The sequence below is a fragment of the Scardinius erythrophthalmus genome (assembly GCF_964197995.2).
Source record: "Scardinius erythrophthalmus genome assembly, chromosome: 8".
Taxonomy (NCBI): domain Eukaryota; kingdom Metazoa; phylum Chordata; class Actinopteri; order Cypriniformes; family Leuciscidae; genus Scardinius; species Scardinius erythrophthalmus.
Window position 1 is genome coordinate 44,034,363 of NC_138228.1, and position 22,777 is coordinate 44,057,139.

Here is a 22,777-nt window from a genome sequence, read left to right on the forward strand (position 1 = left end):
TAATGTTGAGGTACACAGTTATCTACATATCCTCAGAAGAATAACAAAGTTAATATATGGGCCAAATGTTAAAACGTAGCGTATAAGAACAATTGGGAAAAGTAGGGAACGTCCTTTACAATTATATTGACAACTGCTCCTGATGACTTTGTTAAGGTGTATGTAAAGTTATCGACAGGGAGAAGGTATAATAATTATGGTCACACTTTATATTAGGTGTCTCTTTACTACTTGCATAAAAAAAGAATCATGTACAATGTACTTATTGCATTCATGTTGAGTTGCAAAACAGTTTGATACGTTAGGACAGGTTTGATGGTTAGGTTTAAGGGTGGGTTAAGGTGTAAGGGAAGGGTCTACAGTGTAATTATAGATGTAATTACATAAATTAATTACTGCTGTAATTAAATGCAAGAATAAGAATAATGTAAAAATAGGCTATGTGTACACACAATAAGTGCATTGCATCAAATTATTAATTTAAATGTTAGTACATAGTAGTTAAAGACAGTACACAGTTTATAAAGTGGAACCATATTAATGTTAGCAACAATAGATACAAGTCTCCACAGGGATACACGCTGCGCGCGCGCGTGTGTGTGTGTGGAGAGAGAGAGAGAGAAAGAGACAGAGGGGGGAGAAAAGCAAAAAAACTTCCATCTAAAGTTTGTCGGAACTCGGAAGTGAATGTTTGGGAGAAAAACGTCAATATGGGGACTCGATGCAGCAGCGCTTCTGACTCTGTGTGATTGTGTTCGGGGGCCGCGAGCAGTGATTCTCGCCCTGCGCTTATTAACGTTAATCCACAGCACAAATCAGCCGTCCGACCCCCGGGACCAGCGCTCGGATCAACAACGTTTGGAGGAATATGTGATTTTGTCACGCTTGGTTGAATGTGTAGCTGTATCAGGGGACGCGCGTCATTCCCGATCCAAGGCGGATGATGGAGAGGAATTACCCGAGCTCCAGCTTCACAGAGCCGGTCAGCGCGGCGGCTCAGAGCGCGGGCTGGGCCTACAAACCCAGGTACGAGAGGGCGGGTCGCTTCCCGAAGAAAACTCCGGTGATGGAAGGCCTAGCGAAACAAACACACATGCAAAAGTGTCAAGACACATATTAAATTTAGCTAATGCGTTTATAGCTTTAGAGACTCGTGCAATAATACACCGTGATGATTTTTGTAAATCTCTGATCACCTTTCAATCCGCACTGCACTCACACCGTAATTTGTTATTATTCACTATGGTATATGTTTTTGTGCATGAATGATCAGAAAGTGCAGGTTAAGAACTGTGTCAGCTTGGTGTCTCGTGTATAAACTTGTACACTGCAGTCACGGTGTGTTTGCAGACATGTAAACAATTGATCGATCAGTGTTGCAGAACACGTGTCTGCAACTTTACACAAAAGTGTCTTATTTAGGTCTGTCTGTCATTAATTAGCTTAATTTACACATGTATGGTGCCAATGCATCGTATTTATATGCATAAATTGCTTCTGTTTATCAGGCAGCGATGTCAGATCTACATGTAATCAGTATAACTGTTCTGTAAAATTAATTTAAGTGCAATAACAAAACCTAGTCAGCAGCACACTAGACTTTGTGGACAGGCAGCAAACATCAAGAAAACATAACTGACCCACTTAGAATTAATTAGTGATCTTATTTTGTAAATTCTCATGAAGTGTCTTTATTTACTGCATTGTAAGCAACATTGGCAACTACTGTTTTTTTCATACCTAAATGTTTCTAACACATCAACTTGGAAACCATGAAAACATAAAAACGTTTCCCACGGTTTCACAGACAAGGCTTAAGCCTAGTCTCAGACTAAAATGCATGTTTGAGCTGTTTTAACTGAAAGCTACTTGCACTGACATATCTTAAAATATGTCACTGCTATTCTATTGTTTTGTCTCAAGATGCACTAGTAGTGTTTTTCCTAAGGACAATTTCTAAAAGCTACTTAAATGCCCTAATTGAACTAAGGCCTAATCCTGGCTTGAACTAAACCCTGTCTGTGAAACCGGGCCTAAGTGTATTATTTATAAATATGATTATAATTATGATAACTTATTAGCTGTGTTATAATGCATTAGGAATGCATTTATAAAGCTTTTTGTTACGATATAGCCTACAATCCTGCTGTCTAATAGTTCATGTTATCTTGTAAGAAATAAAAGCACCAGGTGGTGTGGCAGTCCAGGGACAGTTAGTTTATTACACTGTCTTAGCATGCAAATAATTGCCCGGGGTGCTCTGTTTACTCAAAAATCTGAAGTTCCCATCTTCTGACTTAGGGTTTTGAATGGTTCTGTAGAAATTTACATTGACACCATACATTAGAAATCAGTGACGTTAATTTTATGGCTGGTGAAAAAGAACAAGATTTTGTGTTTTATCATAAGAAAACATGAATTGAGATCAAATAAATACATATACAGTGCTATGCATAAGTTTAGACACCCATGCTAAATTGGACTAAAAAGAGGAATAAAAAATCATCTTTTGGAAATTGAACTTAATGCCTTAATTAAAAAAATTAGGAAAAATACAACCTTTAAGGACATCAATTTTCTTTGTGAATGAATAATGTATCGTAAATAAATAAATGTTCTTCCTTATAATATGGGGTGCATTTGGACACCCCTATGTTAAATTCCCATAGAGGCAAGCAGATTTTTATTTTTAAAGGCCAGTTACTTCATGGATCCAGGATACTATGCATCCTGATAAAGTTCCCTTGGCCTTTGGAATTAAAATAGCCCCACATCATCACACAGCCTTCACCATACCTAGAGATTGGCATGGTTTTATTTCAGTTAGCCTAATAGCTGGTTTGATTTGCATTGAGAGATGATCTTATGGAAAGTACTCCATGCCAATTAAAAATAAAAATCTGCCTGCCTCTATGGGAATTTAACATAGGGGTGTCCAGACTTATGCACCCTGTATTTTGAGGAAGAACATTTATTTATTTACGATACATTATTCATTCACAAAGAAAATTGGTGTCCTTAAAGCTTTGGATTTTTCCTAATTTTTTTAATTAAAGCATTAAGTTCAATTTCCAAAAGATGCTTTTTTTTATTCCTCTTTTTAGTCAACTTTAGCATGGGTGTCTAAACTTATGCATAGCACTGTATATTATTAACCTCCAGATAAATATTACCTGTGCATATTAGACTGGTGGCTAACGAAATCCTTGGTGGGAGCTGAAGTCTGTTCAGTAGTAGTTTGGATTCACTAGTTAAAATGATCAACTGTCTCTTTCAATAATTAAACATCCGAGTGTAAAACACCAGTCATGGACACTAAAGTCTTGTTTATTTTTCAGATTTTTCAGCGATGTGTTGCCACTTTAGTTTTCTGACTACTATAAACTGAAATAGATCATTTAACTGACTAGAACTAGCTGATGGATATCCACTCTCTTAGTTCATGTAATGTCTGTACACACATCCACACTGAAGCCATCAAAAACAGCTAGGAAACAAACGCAAAAATTAATCTTTCCTGGTGTGACATTTACTTATGCAGATGTTTATTTGGCAAAAAATATATTATGTAGACAGACTTGCCTCTATTTAACAAGAGATGTGGCTTCGCTACAATCATACCAGACAAACCAACTAAAATATTTTCCATGTGTTTTCTCTGTCCAGACTCTATAGTCTTTGTAGCTTGTGACTTTTTTTTGTCTCAATTGCTGTGAAGTATGGCTATTTATTTATGACGGAGAACTTTTATAGTTCACCTTAAATATGCAGAGTATATAACTACCCAAACTATGCTACTTCTACCAGCCTATTATGTAGGCTACTACTACTAAACTAGGCTGCTTCACAGAGAACATGTGTTATATATCTGCTATTATGTTTAAAATAGTTTGTTTTTGTTATACTAAAGAGTTTGGTTTGCGTGTGACGTGTACAGAACCTCAAGAATAGGTTGCGTGTGAAGAGACTGTATACAAATGTGCCTGTAATGTGAAGATTAAAGATCTTTGTGTGAGCTCAGTGAAAGGTTGTGGTCAGTTTTGTTATGTACTGTCTAAAAGTGACATTTGTACTTTAATAGTTCAAGTTATGGTTCTACACAATTGGACTCTGAGATTCTCCAACGGCAGACCTTTGCCTCTACTCACCAGCCTACGTTTACCACCACCCACCACCCCACAGGTGAGCAAACGGTTCAGGCTGTAACGAAATATAGTCACTCCTTTAAGTCACTGACAGCCTGTTATCTGTGTATGGTATCTCTCTCTTTTAGGAGTGTTTGACTCAAATCAGCACAGCACAGCCAGCAGCAACACTACTGAATCATCAGTCATGAACTTCCTCTCCGCTATCGAATCCCGAGGCCTTCAGGCTGGACCTGCTGGCTCTACTCTTCTCCCTCCATTTAGAAGCCCCTCTTGGCAAACAGGTAAATATGCATTAGGTCTCTGTTTTAGAGGAACCACTGAAGTTTTGGTTGCATCCTTTTTGCCATTCATCCTTAATGGGTCATTAGGGCAATAGTTGGGGTCATATCATTGTGTTTTCTTTTCATTAGAATGAAATAAAATGTTATTTTTCCTAAGCTCTATGTATAATAGGTCATAGTTTAGTTGTTCATGACCATTTACCACCCAACTTTCTTTTTTTTTTGCTGCCGGACTCTTTTGTAAACTCCCTCTTAGCATGTGAAATCAATTAGCGCATTGCTGCGCGCACGCATAGGCTGCACCTTTTTTGTCTTTTTTGCACGGTCCCATCCTTCAATTATATTGTATGACCCCCTTAAAAGTGTTGTTGTTACAGACCAAAGGGGTATTTAGTGCAAAAGGAAATTGGTTTAGAGATGACATGTAATTTAAATACTACCTGCAGTTCATCAAACTTAATTTTTTTCTGCTACAGGTGCAAACACTTCAACAGAACCTTTTCTCACCGGAGCCCTGCATCCATCAGGAACGTTCCCAACACCCTCTGCGCTCTCCTCCTACCAGCACCCTAGTGCCTTTCCTACAAGAAGTTTCACCACTACATCAGCACTTGCTGTTCAGGACAGCACTTTCATCTCTTCGAATGGCTTGCTATCCCCTAATGACCCTCTGCTCCAGTTCAAGTCCTCCCAGAACACTGTGCCAACTTCACTTGCTTTTGGTGGTACGTCTCTAGGGGTTGGCTTGCCACCTCAGTCCTCCACGTATCGCTCAGCACAAGAGTCAGCCCCACACCTCCTTCAGCCTCAGTTCAGTCTGCTGTCCACATCTTTGGGCAGTTCCCAGCAGGCCCCTCAGCCTTACGGTGGCCCGGTTTTCTCAGGCTCCATCGAACGAGCACTTCAACGTGAATGTAGTGTGATCAAGCACCACCAGCGGCCTTCTAGCACCCAGCCAGTCCAGGAGCAGCTGGCTAGCAGTACTCAGCACTCCCTACAGGGTTACCTGCATGACGAGGATGACATTTCATATCAACAGGACCTTTCCCCGCACACACCTGTACCCTGCAGTCCGGCGGGTGACCCTTCACCCCTAAACGGCACTGCACAACAGAAGACTTCTAATACAGCGCTGCAGCAAACTCAGGCCTACGCTTCTTCTGTCCCCTCCCCTGGGTTTTCCAGCACATCTGGAGTAAAGGTTAAAGACGGTTCTTCCAAAATAGCTCAAAATCCCAGTGAGAACACAGACACTCAAGTCCCGACAAGCTCTCCAGGCCTGCAGCTGCCGAGCTACTCTTCCTCACCCCAGAAACAAAGTTCAGTGATCGCTAGCCAATCACAACCATACACATCCACGCAGCTTTCAAGCCTGGTGTCCGTTAGTGCATCGCATGCTTATATCACATCTCAAAGCCTGACGAGCAACCTGAGCCAAACACAGGCCTTCTCATCTAGTTTGCCTGAGAAGCTTCCTTCCATTTACAAGACTCTCTTGTCATACACTAGCCAATCTGAAGCTGAGACATCTGTGAGCCAGTCTCTTGTTTATTCCTCCAGTCAGCAGCAGGAATTGCCACATGTGGGAAACAGGGATGGGTATGAGACACCAGTGCAAACCCTTTGCATGGGAAGTCCTTCTCAGAACTATTCTTCCAGCCACTCTCAGGGCCTGCCAACCATTAGTTTCTATACCCAGGGGCCAACATCTGCTAGCATACCTTCACAGAACTATGTGTCAAGTCAGTCCCTATCCTCTGTCTCTTCTTTCTCACCCAGCCGTGCCCGAAGCATATCATCCGCTAACCCAGGCCCGGACTACATCCTAATGCAGTCTTCCCCTGTTAGCAAGACAGACAGTGCCCTGTTACAGCAGAAGTACTTGGTATCTGTCCAGTCATCAACCGCCTCTCCTGCCACCCACACCCAAGCCTTGCCAACTGACCAGTCCTCAGTTGAGTTAAAACCACGTCAGCAAGATGAACAAATCTTTCTTTCCTCAAAAGAGAGCTCTGGAGAGCTTCCTCTTGAGGATGTGCAGGCATTACAGAAAGGATCTATGGGGACCTCTCCCCAAACCCTTTCAGCCACTGAAATCGGAGCACTCAACAGCACAAAAAATGACATTTATGTAGTTTCAAAGATGGAAGACAGGCATAACACCCAAAGTGTCATTCGCAGTAACTCCCGATCTGAGGAGCAGATCCTTACGCATTTGGAAACCACAAAGGAGCTCGCTACTAGTGCCAATACTCCCTCCGACCCCAAGAGTAACCCTTTGTTGATGCACTCCACCCATGCACCCTTGAGTGCCGACCAGCTGAAACAGCATACTTTAGTTCTGAAAGGGTCCATATCGCAGCAGCAGAATCATCAGGGTCAGATTATCCGAGTTCAACAGAGTGATCCCAGACAGCTGTCTGAGGACCAAACACAGTTCATCCGGGTTCCCAGTGCCCAAGTGCTACTCGATCCCTCTCACATGATTGTTCTGCAGCAGCCTGTGCTCACCTCAGGCCAGAATCAGCCCAAGCAGACTATGTACATGCAGTCCGTACCAGTCCAGTATCTCCAAATGAACAGTGACACTGTTAATTTGACAGTTAATGGGCGTCACAACCACCAAATTGTCTCTCACCAAGTGCCCAACTCGGCAGAGTCCACTAAACAGGACCCAACACAAAAAGACAACTTTAATCATTCAAATCCTCATGACACAAAGCAGAACTTTACTCTCAGTTCTGTATGCTTTCCGGACTCCATGCTATTGGCAGATGAGAGGAACATCCTCTCAAATGTCGATGACATTCTTGCTGCTACGGCAGCCGCCTGTGGCGTCACACCACAGGATTTTGTCAAATCCACATCATCTGATGGCGACATGTCATCGGTAGCCAACTCTATAGATTCCAAGTGCAATTTTCAGTCCTCTGAGAACAGACTAAATAGTTTCCCATCTCAGCATATGATAATCGCTAACTCACAAGCGATGGCTATAATCGGTGCTCAAACGACATACTCCAAAGAAGAAACGGAGGGACACCAAGTGTTTACGCTCTCAAACTCCCATAACCAACCAGTGGTCAGAAACAACTCTGCACAAGAAATATCTGACAAGGAGGTAGCAAACGCTCATGAGAAGAATGATGTGTTACCCAAAGGACATTTTGTTAACTCTAGCAATGGATCTGCTTTGAATGCTAATGGACTTGCTATCAGTAATACAACCTCATCTGACTTTCAGTTGGCTGGCCAGGAACAAAGTCAGTCAGGACATCTGAATATTGAAAATGTGTCAAATAATAATATAAGCCAGCTGAAGGGATCGAAAGGCCTTAAAAACAATGACAGTCTTATTGAGCATCCTACTGATGGCCTTCCAAAAAAACGATCCAGATCGAAGGGTTCATCTAAGCAATCTGTTGAAGATGAAAATGGTCAATCCAAATCTCAGAAGAAAAGCACACAAGTTAAGCGCCAGAATTCACGTGCCAGTGAGGCAAGTTCGACTTCCACCTCAGAGATTTCCCATGACAGCTTCCAACAGCAGGAGAGGATGCGTCAGAAGTTAAGAGAGGTTGAAGAAAAACAGCCAGAGGTTAAAACTGGATTCTTGGGCTCCTTCCTGGACTTCCTTAAATCTGGATCCAGACAAAACCTATCATCTCCGCCAATACGGTCACCCAGTCGCACCAGAAAGCCTTCCACCTCCAAGAGGCCTCCCAATCCATTACTAATTCCTTTTAAACCTCCCCTTCCTTCAACCCCATTGATATCTCCAGACCCTCATAGTGTCATTTCTACAAAGCGACTTGATGAAGAGCTCCAGAGGAACCTGGAAACACTGCCATCCTTTTCCTCTGACGAAGATGATTCAGTGGGGAAAAACCAGGATCTGCAAAAGAGCATCACTTCTGCGCTTTCATCTTTAGATGAGCCCTCAGAAAAAAAGCAGAAGTTGGGTATGGAAGCTCCCTTTTTGAAGACATTTTCTTTAATATTTAATATTGCATATTATAATATAATATTTAAGATAGCTTCAGGGACTATATGTAAAGGTAAAGCATGTTGCTGTAGTATTCTATTTTGTAAATTAATCATTAGTATTGAGAAACTGAAATTTAGGTATTATGACAACCCTAGGTAATCTTCTCCTGTTTCAACACAACATATATTTAGGTGACAATACTAAGCAGCTTCAGGCCTCCAGCACACAGCCTATAGATGTCAAGCCACAGGAGCAACCGAAGGCTGTACAGAAGATGTCTGCGGAGGAGCTGGTGAAGGATGTGCCTCCAGACAAGCTAGCTGTCCAACTGACCGCAGTTGCTATCGAGGGTCTGATGGACGAGGAGCTGTCAGATAGTGGAGGGGAGGGCATGTACCGGGAGCGAGATGAGTTTGTGGTTAGGAATGAGGACATTGAAAGGATGGAGGTATGCTGAGATGTGCTTTTTGTGCCATTTATTTATAAAAGTCAGCATGAAATCAACACTTACATGTTACTGGTCTTATTGTGCACAATTTATTCTGAACAAACAAACAAAAAAGCTCAGTCCAGACTAGAGAAAGTCTAGCACAAATATTTTATTTTATAAACTGCATGAAGCAAAATGGTTCAAGTGAAAAAAGTTAGACAAGCATGAGCAGAGATTTCAGCACATTGTGTCACATTACAACAAACATTCACCATTTTAGATTACCAATTATGGATAATTAGCTGGATTCAGTTAGCAAGAGCAGAACTCAAAGGCTCTGTTCAAAATCGCTCCCTATACCCTCATTCACGATTCCCTACATTACTCCACTAATATAGTCCTCTTGAAGGAGTGAATGAAAACAAGTGAGTGAACTCAGACACTCAATGTGCTGGAAGGGCTGTCGATTTGCATACTTTGTCCTTGCTGTTTAATAATCATTTGACACTTGACCTTAATTAAACTATTTAATAATCAAAGTATGATAGTACCCTGTACCCACATTGGACCAGCGGCTTGTAAAATTGATGGATGGATAGTTAATTCAGCTGCGGCACCTTCTTCTGGTCAGGCGTGTGAATTAATTTGGCACACGACTCTCACAGTGCGTTATGGGTATTCTCTAGCCGTTGAGCGCACATCAGTTGTACACTCATTATTGCGGTTCATTTTGAGATTGAATGAGTGCACTCGATAACATCCACTATGGTTTCGGACACCACTACAAATGGTCCCCTCAAATAGTGCTTTATTTAAGGGTATAGGGTACAGTGTTACAAAGGGTTACATGTATGGCACAGAACATTACTAATATACATCTGCAGCAAATAATATAGATATTACAAATATGCAAAAAATACAAATACTGCAAACAATGCAAAGACACACCGTATGTCAATTATCCATTTGGTGTGCGACAATGTCTTCTAGCACAATCTATTCTGGACATTTTGGACATCTGGACATCTTTACCCTTTCACCTACGATGCACAGGCTACTGGTTAACTTGAACCAACTGAACTAATGGAACAACCGCCCTTCATTCTATTTGCTTCCAAAATAATTAATATTATGGAAGTAAAATGGGTTGTTAATGCCTTTCATGTTGACTCTAAATTGTTAAAATTACATTATGTGACGTATCTGTTGTTGCTGAGCAGTTTGTGATGTTTTCACCAACCTCCTGTCAAATATATGAGACTTAGCGCAGACCGCCTGACTGTGTTTCATCAAACCCTTTGTCTCTGTAAGCCTTTGATGTGTGTTTTGGGTGTAGATCACAATGATTGCTGGGGTTGAACCACCAGCCATCTGGAAGGTCCAGAAAGCCCTGCTGCAGAAGTTTGTACCTGAGCTCAGGGACGGGAAACGAGTGTTCTTTGCCACCAACAGTGTAAGTGTCTATACAAAACAATATATGTATGTGTAACTAGGGGTGTAACGGTTCTCGGTAAAAAATCGTAACCGTACCGTTACGCACGCACTTTAATTTCAAATCTAGCGACGCTTACTCGTTTATAATGTGGTAAAAACAGATAGAGTTAGGCTAATGTATGTTTCTGTTGATGGATATGATTTCTGTCTTCCCCTAAACTTTGTTTAACGCAGATGCTGTATTCTTTAATATGACCAGTCATTTACGCCGTTGATAGCGCCTGAGCGCAGGCGAGACCTGAACAGCACACGTTGCTATCTGTAGCCGCGTTTCCATTACCCTTCAAATTGCGCAAATTGAAATTGCGAATTGAAAATACGCCCAATTGAAACACGTCAATTTGGCAAAAACTCCCATTTATCGGAAAAAAGTTTTTACGCTCGCATGAGGTGGTTTTTCAGGCAATTCGAAAAAGGAAATATTTTGCGAAACTGCAATGTAAACCGTTTTTGCGCATTAACAGGTCACCTGACGTAGATGACGCGGTGTGTTTGGACAGAATACGAGACAGAGATCTTTATTAAATTCATAAAAGACAGAAGAATTACAGGAATGCTGGATTCTAAACATCAAAGAAATGCCACAATCAAGACCTCGAAGCAGAAATGAGGGAGAAACACCCAGAAACACCTCATATGTGCCGCTCTAAAGTATAAGGGTCTTTCCTTGCCATTAATGATGGGATAACACACATACGTCTCCTTCCATTAATAAAAATGGCCAGTGCAGTGGCTGAGATACATAAACCTACCAACGTCCGTTGCCATGATTTTTGGAATGACTTATCGCAAGAGGAAAAATTGAGTTCTAGTCGCATAACATCGGTTAATGGAAACGGCGTCATGTTTTTTTTTTTTTGTTTTGTTTTTTTTTGTCGACATTTAGAAAAAAATGGCAAGAGTTTTGCGCAAATCTGTAATGGAAACGTGCCTTGTGTTTAAACTAAACTTTTAAATTGGCAAAGCCTTGCCAATTTAAACATTCAAGTGCACTCATCTTCTCAGACAACGTTCTCTTTCAAGTCTTGTACTTATGTGGACAAATTCACACAAAAACTGTCAACATGCCCGTCTTGGCGAGTATCTTAGCAAACATAGTAGGTTATGTCTTAAGTGAACATATACAGTTGAGAAAGACAACGCATGTGTTCATTATCAGTGATTTGGATCCATGCAGCTCTTAAAGTGACAGCAGCCTAATATTCCTGCAGCTGTCTGTGTTTTTAATGTTAATCAAACAACAAAAGACAAGAAAATCACTCCCTGCTATTGACTGAATAGCTTTTGTAACTTTAAAAATGGTTGATCCTTATTTAATTCATACAGTGAAGATTATATGCAATGTTGTTCAATTTTTCTACCTGAAAACTACTGTTAGATACCTAAATAACCTTAAAAGCAACCTTGATTTCATTTGTATTTTTGCTCTATAGTATTTATTTGTGCTGTTGCTTGTAGTTTGATTATTTGTTCTTATTTTCTTAATTTTTATTTGACAGTAGTCCTTTTTTCCCTGAACATAGCACACACTGAACTATACCGAAACGTGAGTAACTTGAACCGTTACACCCCTAGTAGCTTCCAATGTATATATCAAAATGCTGTGAACAACACTCAGTGTCATATACTCTTTACAGTATTTGGGGTACTTTGGTGATGCGAAGTCCATGTACAGGAGAGTACATGTCAAATTTCTTGACACTGTCAACAAGCGGGAGTATGTTCGGGTTTGCAGTAGGAAACCACGATGCAAGCCCATGCATTCAATGAGGTACAGGCCGTATCTGCCTTACTCTATTAGCGTGGATTCAGCTATTAAGTTTATTGTGAATAATTCATCTGTGCACTTGTTTCATTTTAAACTTTTTTTGACCTTGTAATGTGTAATCAAAATGTCATAACTGGATCTTCTGGTGAAAACAACAGACTTCTCTCTCTGGTGACATATGCAGGACTCCAATCATTTAGTCCACTTCTTTTTCATTACGACTTTAACGAGACTTTGGCCTCACCTAATTGTCTTTGAACACAAGAATGTGTCCTGTGTGCAACCCCTATGTATAATATATAAATGAATCGCATAACGAAAATAGCTCAGATGAGTTAGCAATCATGTTTTTCCTATTCTTCTCTAAAATGTCAAGCTGAGCCACAGGCCTCTATTGTGCAATCCCACCCAGCCAAATATTTTTCCATAGTACATCAGTCTCCTGCCAGTTTGTTTGAAATCTCCAACATCAAACTGATCCCACACATTACTCTATTCCAGCCAGCTAGCACAATATTCACAGGATTTCGGTTGCGGTCAGAACCGCTCCATTAGCTACGCTATCAATAATGTACATATTAGACTCCATAAGTGACTAATTAATTTATCTGTGATGTATGTTTTTCCCAGAGGCTCTCAGGCTAAAGCTCTTCTGGCCCAACGATTCACTGCAGTGACTGTGTCGGACTCTCCCACGCAGAAAACGACACAACAGAAAGCTCTGTCTAAACCCAGACCCAAGCAGACGAAAGCCAAGGCTGAACCGCCACCCAAAAAGAGAAAGAAATGGAAAGAGGAGTTCACGACATCTCCCTCCGACTCCTCACCAGAGGCTGTGAGTGAGGATGACGGTGAGACACGTGACAGCTGGAGAAAACTGACCTTGTAGCTTAGATGTGTGCACATCAGTGATGGGAAAAGCATGCTTTTAATTGAACCAATTGTTTTTGAAAAACATTATTCACTTTTTTTGAAGAGCTCAAAACTACTACTCACTAAGGACATCTTCTGGATAAAGCTGTGTGAATACAATGGGAACACGGCAAAAATATGTTCAGTGACAATTTCTACAAAATCTAAAATATCAGTAAATACCATTAAAAATAAATTATTATTATATATTTTAGTAAGTTTAATTTTATAGTACTTATTTTGTATATGTGTGTGTGTGTGTGTGTGTAATACTAGCATCAGATATTTTAAAGAAATTGCTGAAATTTCTTTTAAATGGGAAAGTGCTACCTTCAAATTAGATTGAGTTAAACACAATAATTCAGTTTGCACTGGCTAATATTTTCCTATTCCATGTTTCTGCAATATAATATCTCATGGGGGATCAATCTGTCTGTTGCTGTTGTCCCACACTCATGCTTTGTCCAATCCCATCTCTCGTTTTCAGAGTTTACGCCTCCGGTTCCGTTCGCTTCCCGTTTCCTGAACACCAGAACAATGAAGGAGACCTTTAAGAGCTTCGTAGAGCTGCTGATCAGCGTCGCCCTGGACACGGATGTCATGAACGCGCTCGAGCGAGAGAACGGTGAGAAGCTCTGTCTGTTTTGTAACAGGAGTGTTAATAAGTGGCAGATGGTGAAGCTGACCTTTGTGGTTGATCTGGTCCTGCATTCAGACGAGCTGCTGCTGCCGCACATGAAGAGGGTGGACGGGATGATCACAGACAACAGGCGGAGACTGCTGCCCAAACTGCGCATGGGTCAGGTCTTCAAAGTGAGTCACGAGTCACCGTTTCCCAGAGTCCTGCTTCAACTCACAGTAATAATCACATTGGAAACTGGGACTAATTGTTCAATAAGAGTCAAAGATCTTTTTATTCTTTTTTTTTTTTTTGTCTTTTTACTGTTTCTTATAGTATTGTTTGGATTTGATTCCGTTGTCGTCATTTAAAGTAGGGAAGAGTCAATATAAATCCCTATTCGGACGGGTCTAGTTTTCGTAGAGGACGTTAAAGAAATTTGTGACCTACATTTTTTTTAGACCTATCTGAGCTCCTGTTTGCCCACCAATCTTTTGTATGCTTTCATTTCATTTCAATATGGATGATATCCGATGAAAAAATGTAATTATTTATTTATTATTATTTATTTACCTTTATTTAACCAGGAAGAGACTCATTGAGATTAAAAATCTCTTTTTCTAGAGTGTCCTGGCCAAGACAGGCAGCAGTACAACCATACATACAGACACAAAATACACAAAAAACAACTGAGAAAGCAAATCCCTTGAAGTCAACTACAATCCTTAACACATCAGGCAGAACATCGTCCAAGTCAGTTAACATCCTCTTAAAAGCGACCAACGAGACAAGCTTATTAAGTTTCATGGATTTCTGTAATTTGTTCCATGTAGAGGGAGCAGCAAACTTAAACGCCTTTTTTCCCAGCTCAGTTCTAACCTTTGGAACAGACAGAAGGAAAAGATCCTGGGAACGAAGATTGTAAGTCCCGATATTATTTACACTGATGTAGGTCAGAATGTAAGATGGAAGTAGACCTAAAATAGCCTTATATATGAAAATATACCCGTGTTAAAGTCTCCGTGTTAATAGAGAAGACCATCCAACACGTTCATACAGTTCACAATGGTGAGTGAGAACTTTAAGACCAGTGATGAACCTGATTAAACAATTAATAAATAGAGCCAAATCACGGAAACTGTGAAGACTGCCCATTTTAATATCAGCGTCAGGTAGGATAATTGTATCGATTTCTCTGCTCACTTATTTGGGTTAAAGGGGTCATATAATGGTACATGCACTTTTACAAGTTGATTGCACTGAAATGTCTGTTGGCAGTGCCTGTACACAACCATCCTATCATGATTAAAATCCATCCAGTGGTTTTGTTTTAATCTCCTTATATGTTTGACCATCTATGAAATCAAGCCGTTCGATATTGTGACGTCATAAGATCGTACGCCCCTCCCGCGATTGTGATTGACAGCTGTGTTGCAACACAAGACCCGCCCTGAGTGAGCTGTGACAGCCGTCATAGTAGTCCGCCATTGTTGATATGCTGGAGTAGAATGGCGTCTACGCGATTGTGGTGTTCTCTTCTTAGATGTAATAAGGAACACAGCAGTCATTTGGATGTTCCTAAATCTGAGCCGTTATAGATGCAGTGGCTGAGTTTTGTTTTTGAAGCGATATGCCCAAAGGATTGACGCGGGGATTCCCTCACGGGGATTCCCCACGATCGTCCATGCTTTCATGTTTACGCGAATCATTTCACACCAGACAGCTTCACAAACGAGAAAAAACGGATCGGTACCAACGTGTTACTGCTGAACCTCCAGAAGATGTGAGTGTAATGTTTTATTAACCTTTATATTAGTATTTATATTAATGTTTGCGAAATTTGCAAACCTTGCTGCAGGCTTCACGATGAATGCATCTAAGGTTTACACTCAGGGTACATTACAGCATGTTTTCTATGTACGACGTTCTCATTCATAATCCCACGTTTATAATGAACAACGCGTGGTTATTGTGTTACAAACGGTGTACGCACAGAACAGAGGGGCGGAGTGAGCAAAGCTCATCATCATTTAAAGACACATGCACTGAAACGGCGTGCTGAAAACAGAGCTGTTTTTGACCAGGTAAAATTTGTGTTTTCTTACAATACTAATGAGAATTTTTAATTAAAGTATATTACAAACTTTTAATTTAGACCCTAAAGAATCATATTAGCTTGTACAAAAATGGCATTATATGACCCCTTTAAGGTTTATTATAAACAGACACTTCTAAACGATACTGATAATGTATTCAATTTAGATATGTTAAAGTAGTGAACCATTTATTTTATTTTTTTGCAACAAATGGGGTCTTTGCTTTTATTTTCATGTCAGTTTGCACCAGAAAGCATTGTTAAAATCATGATTTTAAAGTGATGATGCCCCCAGACCCCCTTACAGGGATTTTTTTTCACCCCTTGTGAGTTTGCGGGTCTGATAATAACAATACCAATATCGATACTGATTATTTCATTTCATGGAATGTGATTTTTTTCAAAATAATGTTCATTTTTAGAAGAAAAAAAAAGATTATTACACATTACATGTGTCGGTCATATGACATTAGTCTGCATTAATACATTTATTACAAACGCAAATATGAGCACAATTAAGTAAAACATTTCATACCAATAGGTGTATAAATATTGTGATTAAATAATAATAATAATATAATTTATTACAATATAAATATGAATAAATTAAACTAAAATACCAACAACATTGAACATGCACTTTCTTAAAGATTTCTTAATAAAATGGTATAAATTTTTCGCTGCACGCTTACTTCTCATAGTCATGTGACACAGGCCAGCTAAATATGTCAGGTGGGTTTTGGCACAATCATTAGAAAAAGTACTGAAAACATTTGATATTGTTTCAGAAACTGACATTTTGTATTAATATAATTTCAATATTGATGTTTTTTTAAAGGAATCAATACCAAATAAGTAGCTTGTGAGTATATGGATACTGCTGTATCAATGTGCCCATCCCTATTGGAGAAGTCCTGCTTACATCACCAGACAGAAGTCTGTCGTTTTCACTGGAAATTTTATTAAAAATTACGAGGTAATTTTTACTAACTTGAATAGGTTAAATGCATAGGACAAATTCCAATTATGGGTTACCATACTTGGCCTTCAAATGTCACTTTCTTATAACATCAATTTACAATATAGAATTTTCAATTAATGCTAAAGTTATCAACATGAGAAGAATGCTTTCCTGTAATATATATTTTTTTTCAGATGGGATGCATCTGGTGAGCATGACCCTAAACTAGCCAAACTACATGGCTTCCTTTTAAACCAACTATTTGACTAGTCATTTAGACAACCCGGCAACTTTTAAACATCCCTTACTAGAAAGGCAAAATTATAAAATATCTGAATTCTTTAGTTAGCCGACTTGATCATGACTCTGACACAGCCGGTGAAAGAAAGTGCTGCTCTTCACACGCACAGACATTTTGTTCAGAATATATGATGCATATATAGTGAGAAAGTCAGATTAAATTGATTAGTACGAAAGAACATAGAACTAATGTAAATCTGTGCATGTAAACATAGTCACTGTATTTGCATAATACATCAGGATATGTGATTTTTCTTGCATGTTATTTTATCTGGCAGAATGCATTAGACAGCTTTCCTGAGCTGTCCGTGGTCACCGAGCTGAAAACAGACTGCGAGACTCCCGTTTTTAAAGTAAGGTTAAGTGGGAGGGCTTACAACAGGAAAACCATGAAGCCCTCGAAATCCCCCAGCAAACTTCCCTTGGTGAGTATTCCAGGTCTAGTAGTCTAGTGTTGCTAATGCCAAATATCCTGATACCAACTAGTTTAATTTTTTTACCACTAGGAGGTATACCATACTGGCTTTTAGATCACGGTTAAAGTCTTTACTTCTCTCTTGTGTATCAGGAATACACAGTGGATCAGCAGAAGACGAAGTGGTTTTCTCTATACCACTCTCTACAACACTATAAGTACCACACATACCTGATGTGTATGGAGGAGGTGAGGAATCAATGTGTTTGTCTGTGTGAGTTTTTGGAAGGATAACCAATCTACTAGTCCTTGCTGACAAGCTCTAGGAATCTTTGAAGGAATCTTGTTTTGACTGGCAGTGTTCATATCAGTGTCAGCTCTGATGTGTCTTGTTTTATCCTCTGGTAAAGTACTCACTCTGTTTGCTTATTCAATATAAGACCTGAACGTTGGCCTAGTGCAGGGTTTTCCAAATGGGTGAACTGCGGGGGGTGAGTTGATGACTTATTGATGCGAGTTATTAAATCTAAGTTAAAATGCAAACAAAATAAAATCATCGAAAATAAACCTAAAATTGTGATATAGCTTGGTGCAATTATCAAATCAAAGGTTGCGATTTGAATAAGCGTTATAGTCTGTTGCATCTCGGTTCTCAGTATCAGTAACTCCATCTCCAACCAGTCTAACGTGCATTTTGGGAACACAATGTGCACTAGGTTCACTTTATTTGCACAGTTTCCAACATTTTGGGATAGAAGTTTACACCATTTCACCAGTATTCCAACTTGACCATTTGAACAGGTGAAAGTTAAGTCTGTGCACGTCATTTTTGTACAAATATTCATATGCCCTCGTAATCTTTAATCAAAATAACTTCCCCTTGCAGCGGCATCTCTTCTCTTCTCTGATGACGCATTTACTGGTGTGAGGGCGGGGAAACCTGTCACTCACATGAGGTCGACCAATAGCAAATCGCAACCATCCAATCAATTCCCCATGAACAAAATCAAGACCCACCCTACAATTTTTTTCTGTTTAGAAATCATTTTCGCCACAATAAATGAAAAAAAGCCAATCGCAACTTTAGTTTCACGCCGACTTTAAAGCAATAATGTTAGTATTGTAACTTGCAGTGTAAAATAATAAAAAATATTACATTTATTTTATAGGACCATTGTAATTTACTACAGTAATATATTTAAACAAGCCCTATACTTGCAGCCCTGTATAGAAATACAATTAAAATAATCAAAATAATCAATATTTTATCTGTTTACTTCAGGGGCGTAGCCAGAATTTTATTTTTGGGGGGGCCCATCTTAAAATGAGGGGGCAACTAATATATATATATATATATATATATATATATATATATATATATATATATATATATATATATATATATATATATATATATATATATACACGACACACGACAGCATCAAACTTCTGTCACGCTGACACTTTGACCCCAGGGGATCTTTTGAAAAACTTTCAATTGTTTTACTCAAAGTCAACGAAAACCGAGCAGGACCAAGCCATTTTACAGCTGATCGCCGTCAAAAAAGTTCAGGAGGTATTTCTTAGCGATGGTGATTTAATGTCGGCTATTTTTAGTCCAGTGCCTAAGTTATATAAGATTTGTATTGGCCAAGTTCAGAGGCTGTCATATGTGGATCAACTTACTTTGTTGTGTATTTTCAACAGTTAAAATATGAAAAATAACTTTTATATTGATTCAATGGATTAATTGCATTTTGGAAAAAAAAGTGTCATGAATTTAGCCTTTTGCATTTTGGGGGGAAACTAATCCTTTTTTATAATAAATATTTGAAAATCAAAATCTGGTTTTAAATTTTTTTTATGTTATTATAACCTAAATATGCTATGTGAAAGTTTGAAACAAAAAATAGTGGTTTTCATCTTTCCACTCTCTTGGTAAAGAAAACACATTATTACTCAAATTAATCATAATGGATTTATCGCGTTTTGAAACCAAACTCTTCATATACAACAGATATAGGCTATACAGGAAATGTGGTCATCTCTGGTTGTGAAGGCGGTTCATCAATTGCAAACAAGTCATTGCGCATTGTGCCGATCTGAGTCGAAGTCTCACCGCTATTCCTGTGATGAAATATGTGCGTTTCTGTCTCCTAGCCGCTTCACTCGCTGTCGTCTTGTAGTAAGCTGAAACAAACTCAGATGTAGATGGCTTATTTTCTCCTTCTCGCTCATCTTTTCGTGCGTAATATTGTACTTTGCACAACGCTGCCATTCACCGCATGAACTCTCACGCGAAGATGACAGCGTAGGTTACGCACAACACGTCAAATTAAGTTTGAAAACAGTCGCATTTTACCGCGCAGTATTTTGATTGGTCAATCTATCAATTAGACTAACACATCAACAATTTCTTATTTTTATTATTTTAAGCAATCAGAAATCTGAGGGGGCCGGACATGTAAATGAGGGGGCCTAGGCCCACCCAGGCCCCCTCGTGGCTACGCCACTGGTTTACTTGCATGTCATGTGACCATTAAAGGGTTTATTCACCCAAAAATTCTGTCATTAATTACTCATCCTCATGTCGTTCCAAACACGTAAGACTTTCGTTCATCTTCAGAACACAAATGAAGATATTTCTGATGAAATCTGAGAGCTTTCTGTCCCTCCATTGACAGCTACGATTGAATTTAGGCTTTTATTCACATATAAACATTCATCAACTCATACATCAGTTGATGTAAACGGAAGCTCGAGCATGTTCGTTTGAAGTGCGAGAACCAATGAGGTTCATTCTCGTGTTACGCATCACGTTGTGTAAGAACCATGAGGTTTGTTCTCACGCGTCAAGCAGGTTCTGTTTATGTTCGCTGATCACTGTTTAAATGTGAATAAAAGACTCAAGTCAGTCTGTTCATCATATAAAATGTCTTTTCAGAAAAGTTGGACTAAACTGCTAAATTCATATGAATTAAAGTCAAAGTGTCAGTTGTGTAGCTGTAAATGGAGGGTCATAAACCTCTCAGATTTCATCAAAAAAGATCTTCATTTGTGTTCTGAAGATGAACGAAAGTCTTACGGGTTTGGAATGACATGAGGATGAGTAATTACTGACAGAATTTAATATTTTTGGGTGAACTATCCCTTTAACCAACATCACAGAACCATGAACATGCGAATGTGTCATTAAATTATTGAAATATTTATGTCTAAGGGGCTTTGGGAACATCTGGCCTAGCGCTTAGCACATGTGGTGCTTACATGGGAGATCCAGGTTCGAATCTGGTTGCTACGACCCAACAACCACTCGAAACCCTTTGTTTTCTTTATAAAATGTTAAAATCTTCTTTGTATTTACAAGACTGATGCACTGTGATTCTCTCTCATATCCCAGATTCAGTTGTTGAAGTCGCGAGGTAAAGACCTGGGGCAGGAGGAGACGGTCCAGACTTGCATGGGCAACAGGACATGGGTAGAGGGCCTGTTCGATCGCTTCGGGGAGCTTCTGACACAGGTGCAGCAGGCCTGCCTTTAAACAGAAGCCTAGATTATGCTGATAGACAAGTATATACTGGACTGAGCATTCATAAACCTGATGAAATGCTTTAAAGCACCATTGAGGACAGACATCAATACGAAGAGACTGTAAGGGTTTTAACAAATGGATTAAATAGACCAAACCGCTGCCTTTTTCTGACATCCACAGTGACGATGGACTTCGAATGTGGTTTTACATGTAAAAATGCTTTGGTTAAACTAGCTGTAGTTGAGTATTTTCTGTGCTGAATCAATGTCGGCATCCTTTTATCAATAAGGAGGACCAGAATTGATGATCTGTTATGTGATGCAGAGTGTCTTGCTGAGAAGTTTTAAACCATCTTTGGTTTAAAAGAATAATATCAGTCTGTAACTACGGTTAGGAGGGCGAGGTGATTATAAAAATGAAATTATACATAGATATATATGTAAAACATCACTTTTTAAGACTGAATGCCAAATTTATATATGTACATTTTGTATAGAGAGCTTGTTTGTCAAAGGATTCTCATGACATAATATAGAACACTTACCCGATGTGCTTTCGAAACTCTGTTTTAACAGAGTTGGTGCAATTCTAATAATGCTTTTGTGATATATTTTGTTGTAATAAAAGCATTTACTTAAACTATTTTTTCTGAGGTAAAAATCTCTTTATACTCTTTTGTCCTTTTTTTCCTCAAAACATTTATTTTATCTCACAGATAGATGTATTTTTCACAGAAGGAAATATTGTGGTCATTTGTCATACATTTGTAGATGGCCTATACGTTTATGTCATATGCACATTGTATAAAACATTTAGAAAGTTCCTTTATTTGGGGATTCTGCTGGTTTTCCACCATTTTAAGCAGATTACTGTGCCGACAGCATTGGATTAGTTTTATGCTTTTCAGGTGTAGCTGTGTAAAACACTACAATGTTTTTTGCTGACATGTGAAAATAAATTTCCTATTAAATGAGAACTTTGAGTGAGTACTTCATTTATAAATAATCAAAGTTGCTGCTTGCTTTTTTCGGCTGTCAAATGTCAAAGCCCTTTTGTGCTTTTATGACCACTAAGCTTTGTGTTTTGTCTATACATTTGAGTCCACTTCAGATTTTCTTGCTATCAGTGCGCCGCTATCAGTGTTATTGAAACGCCGTCACAGGAGCTCTTGACGCAGGCAAAACCAAGTCTGACGGTGTATGTTAGATAACGGGACCGAAAAAAGGAAAACATTGTATGATCATATTACTCCGCTTCATTATTATAAGTCAAAATACATGGACTAACTTGCACACTGACCTTAAGTTGCCAAATACATTAAGCAGTTGTGTTGAATGTGTTGAACGGTAAGGCAGCTGCAGGGAAAGTGTTTCAGCCATATGAGCCTCAAACAGGAAGTTATAGTCTCTGATATGTATTTTTTAGTCTTGTCTGTTGTCCTTGTTCCTCTTTCTGCAGAGCAAAGCAGTGATGCTGCAGATTTGTAAGTGGACAGTGTGATGTGACCTGTGGATCGGGGTGATTTATCACTCAGCGTACTCGCATACTTCCACTGGGAGAGGCTGGTTAATCTTTAGCCTGTCTTCACACAAATTCACTAGAGGAATTGTGAAGTGCATTGTCTGTGAATTTAGAGCAACCAAATCAAGAAGCACTCATACAATCTGCAGTAGTTTTCATTGACGTGATTGATGTGTTATTAGAAAACAAAATTTCAACATAATGGAGTGGAAGCAATTAATCTTATCTATTTTAGATCAAGTTAACAGCAAACATAGCACATTCTAAATGTATTTAGCATACACATGTAAACAACAAGATATTATTTGTCGCT

At 39.2% G+C, this 22,777-nt stretch overlaps 1 protein-coding gene across 1 annotated transcript; it reads left to right on the forward strand.

The window, feature by feature from the left end:
• Positions 1 to 534: 534 nt before the first annotated feature.
• Positions 535 to 21,918, forward strand: qser1 (glutamine and serine rich 1). Its single transcript, XM_081372543.1, has 13 exons — positions 535 to 1,026; positions 4,082 to 4,182; positions 4,274 to 4,429; positions 4,906 to 8,391; positions 8,609 to 8,865; positions 10,184 to 10,300; positions 11,979 to 12,112; positions 12,740 to 12,960; positions 13,509 to 13,646; positions 13,737 to 13,834; positions 17,275 to 17,421; positions 17,565 to 17,660; positions 20,812 to 21,918. The coding sequence occupies exons 1-13, from the start codon at positions 941 to 943 to the stop codon at positions 20,950 to 20,952; spliced, it is 5,178 nt and encodes a 1,725-aa protein (XP_081228669.1). The 5' UTR covers positions 535 to 940; the 3' UTR covers positions 20,953 to 21,918.
• The last annotated feature ends 859 nt before the right edge of the window (positions 21,919 to 22,777 follow it).

Bases quoted from the DNA above. Each gene is read 5' to 3' on its own strand.
- qser1 (XM_081372543.1), top strand. From the start codon at position 941: ATGATGGAGAGGAATTACCCGAGCTCCAGCTTCACAGAGCCGGTCAGC. The intron at 1,027-4,081 runs GTACGAGAGGGC...GTACTTTAATAG, and splicing joins GGCTGGGCCTACAAACCCAG to TTCAAGTTATGGTTCTACAC. The intron at 4,183-4,273 runs GTGAGCAAACGG...TCTCTCTTTTAG, and splicing joins CACCACCCACCACCCCACAG to GAGTGTTTGACTCAAATCAG.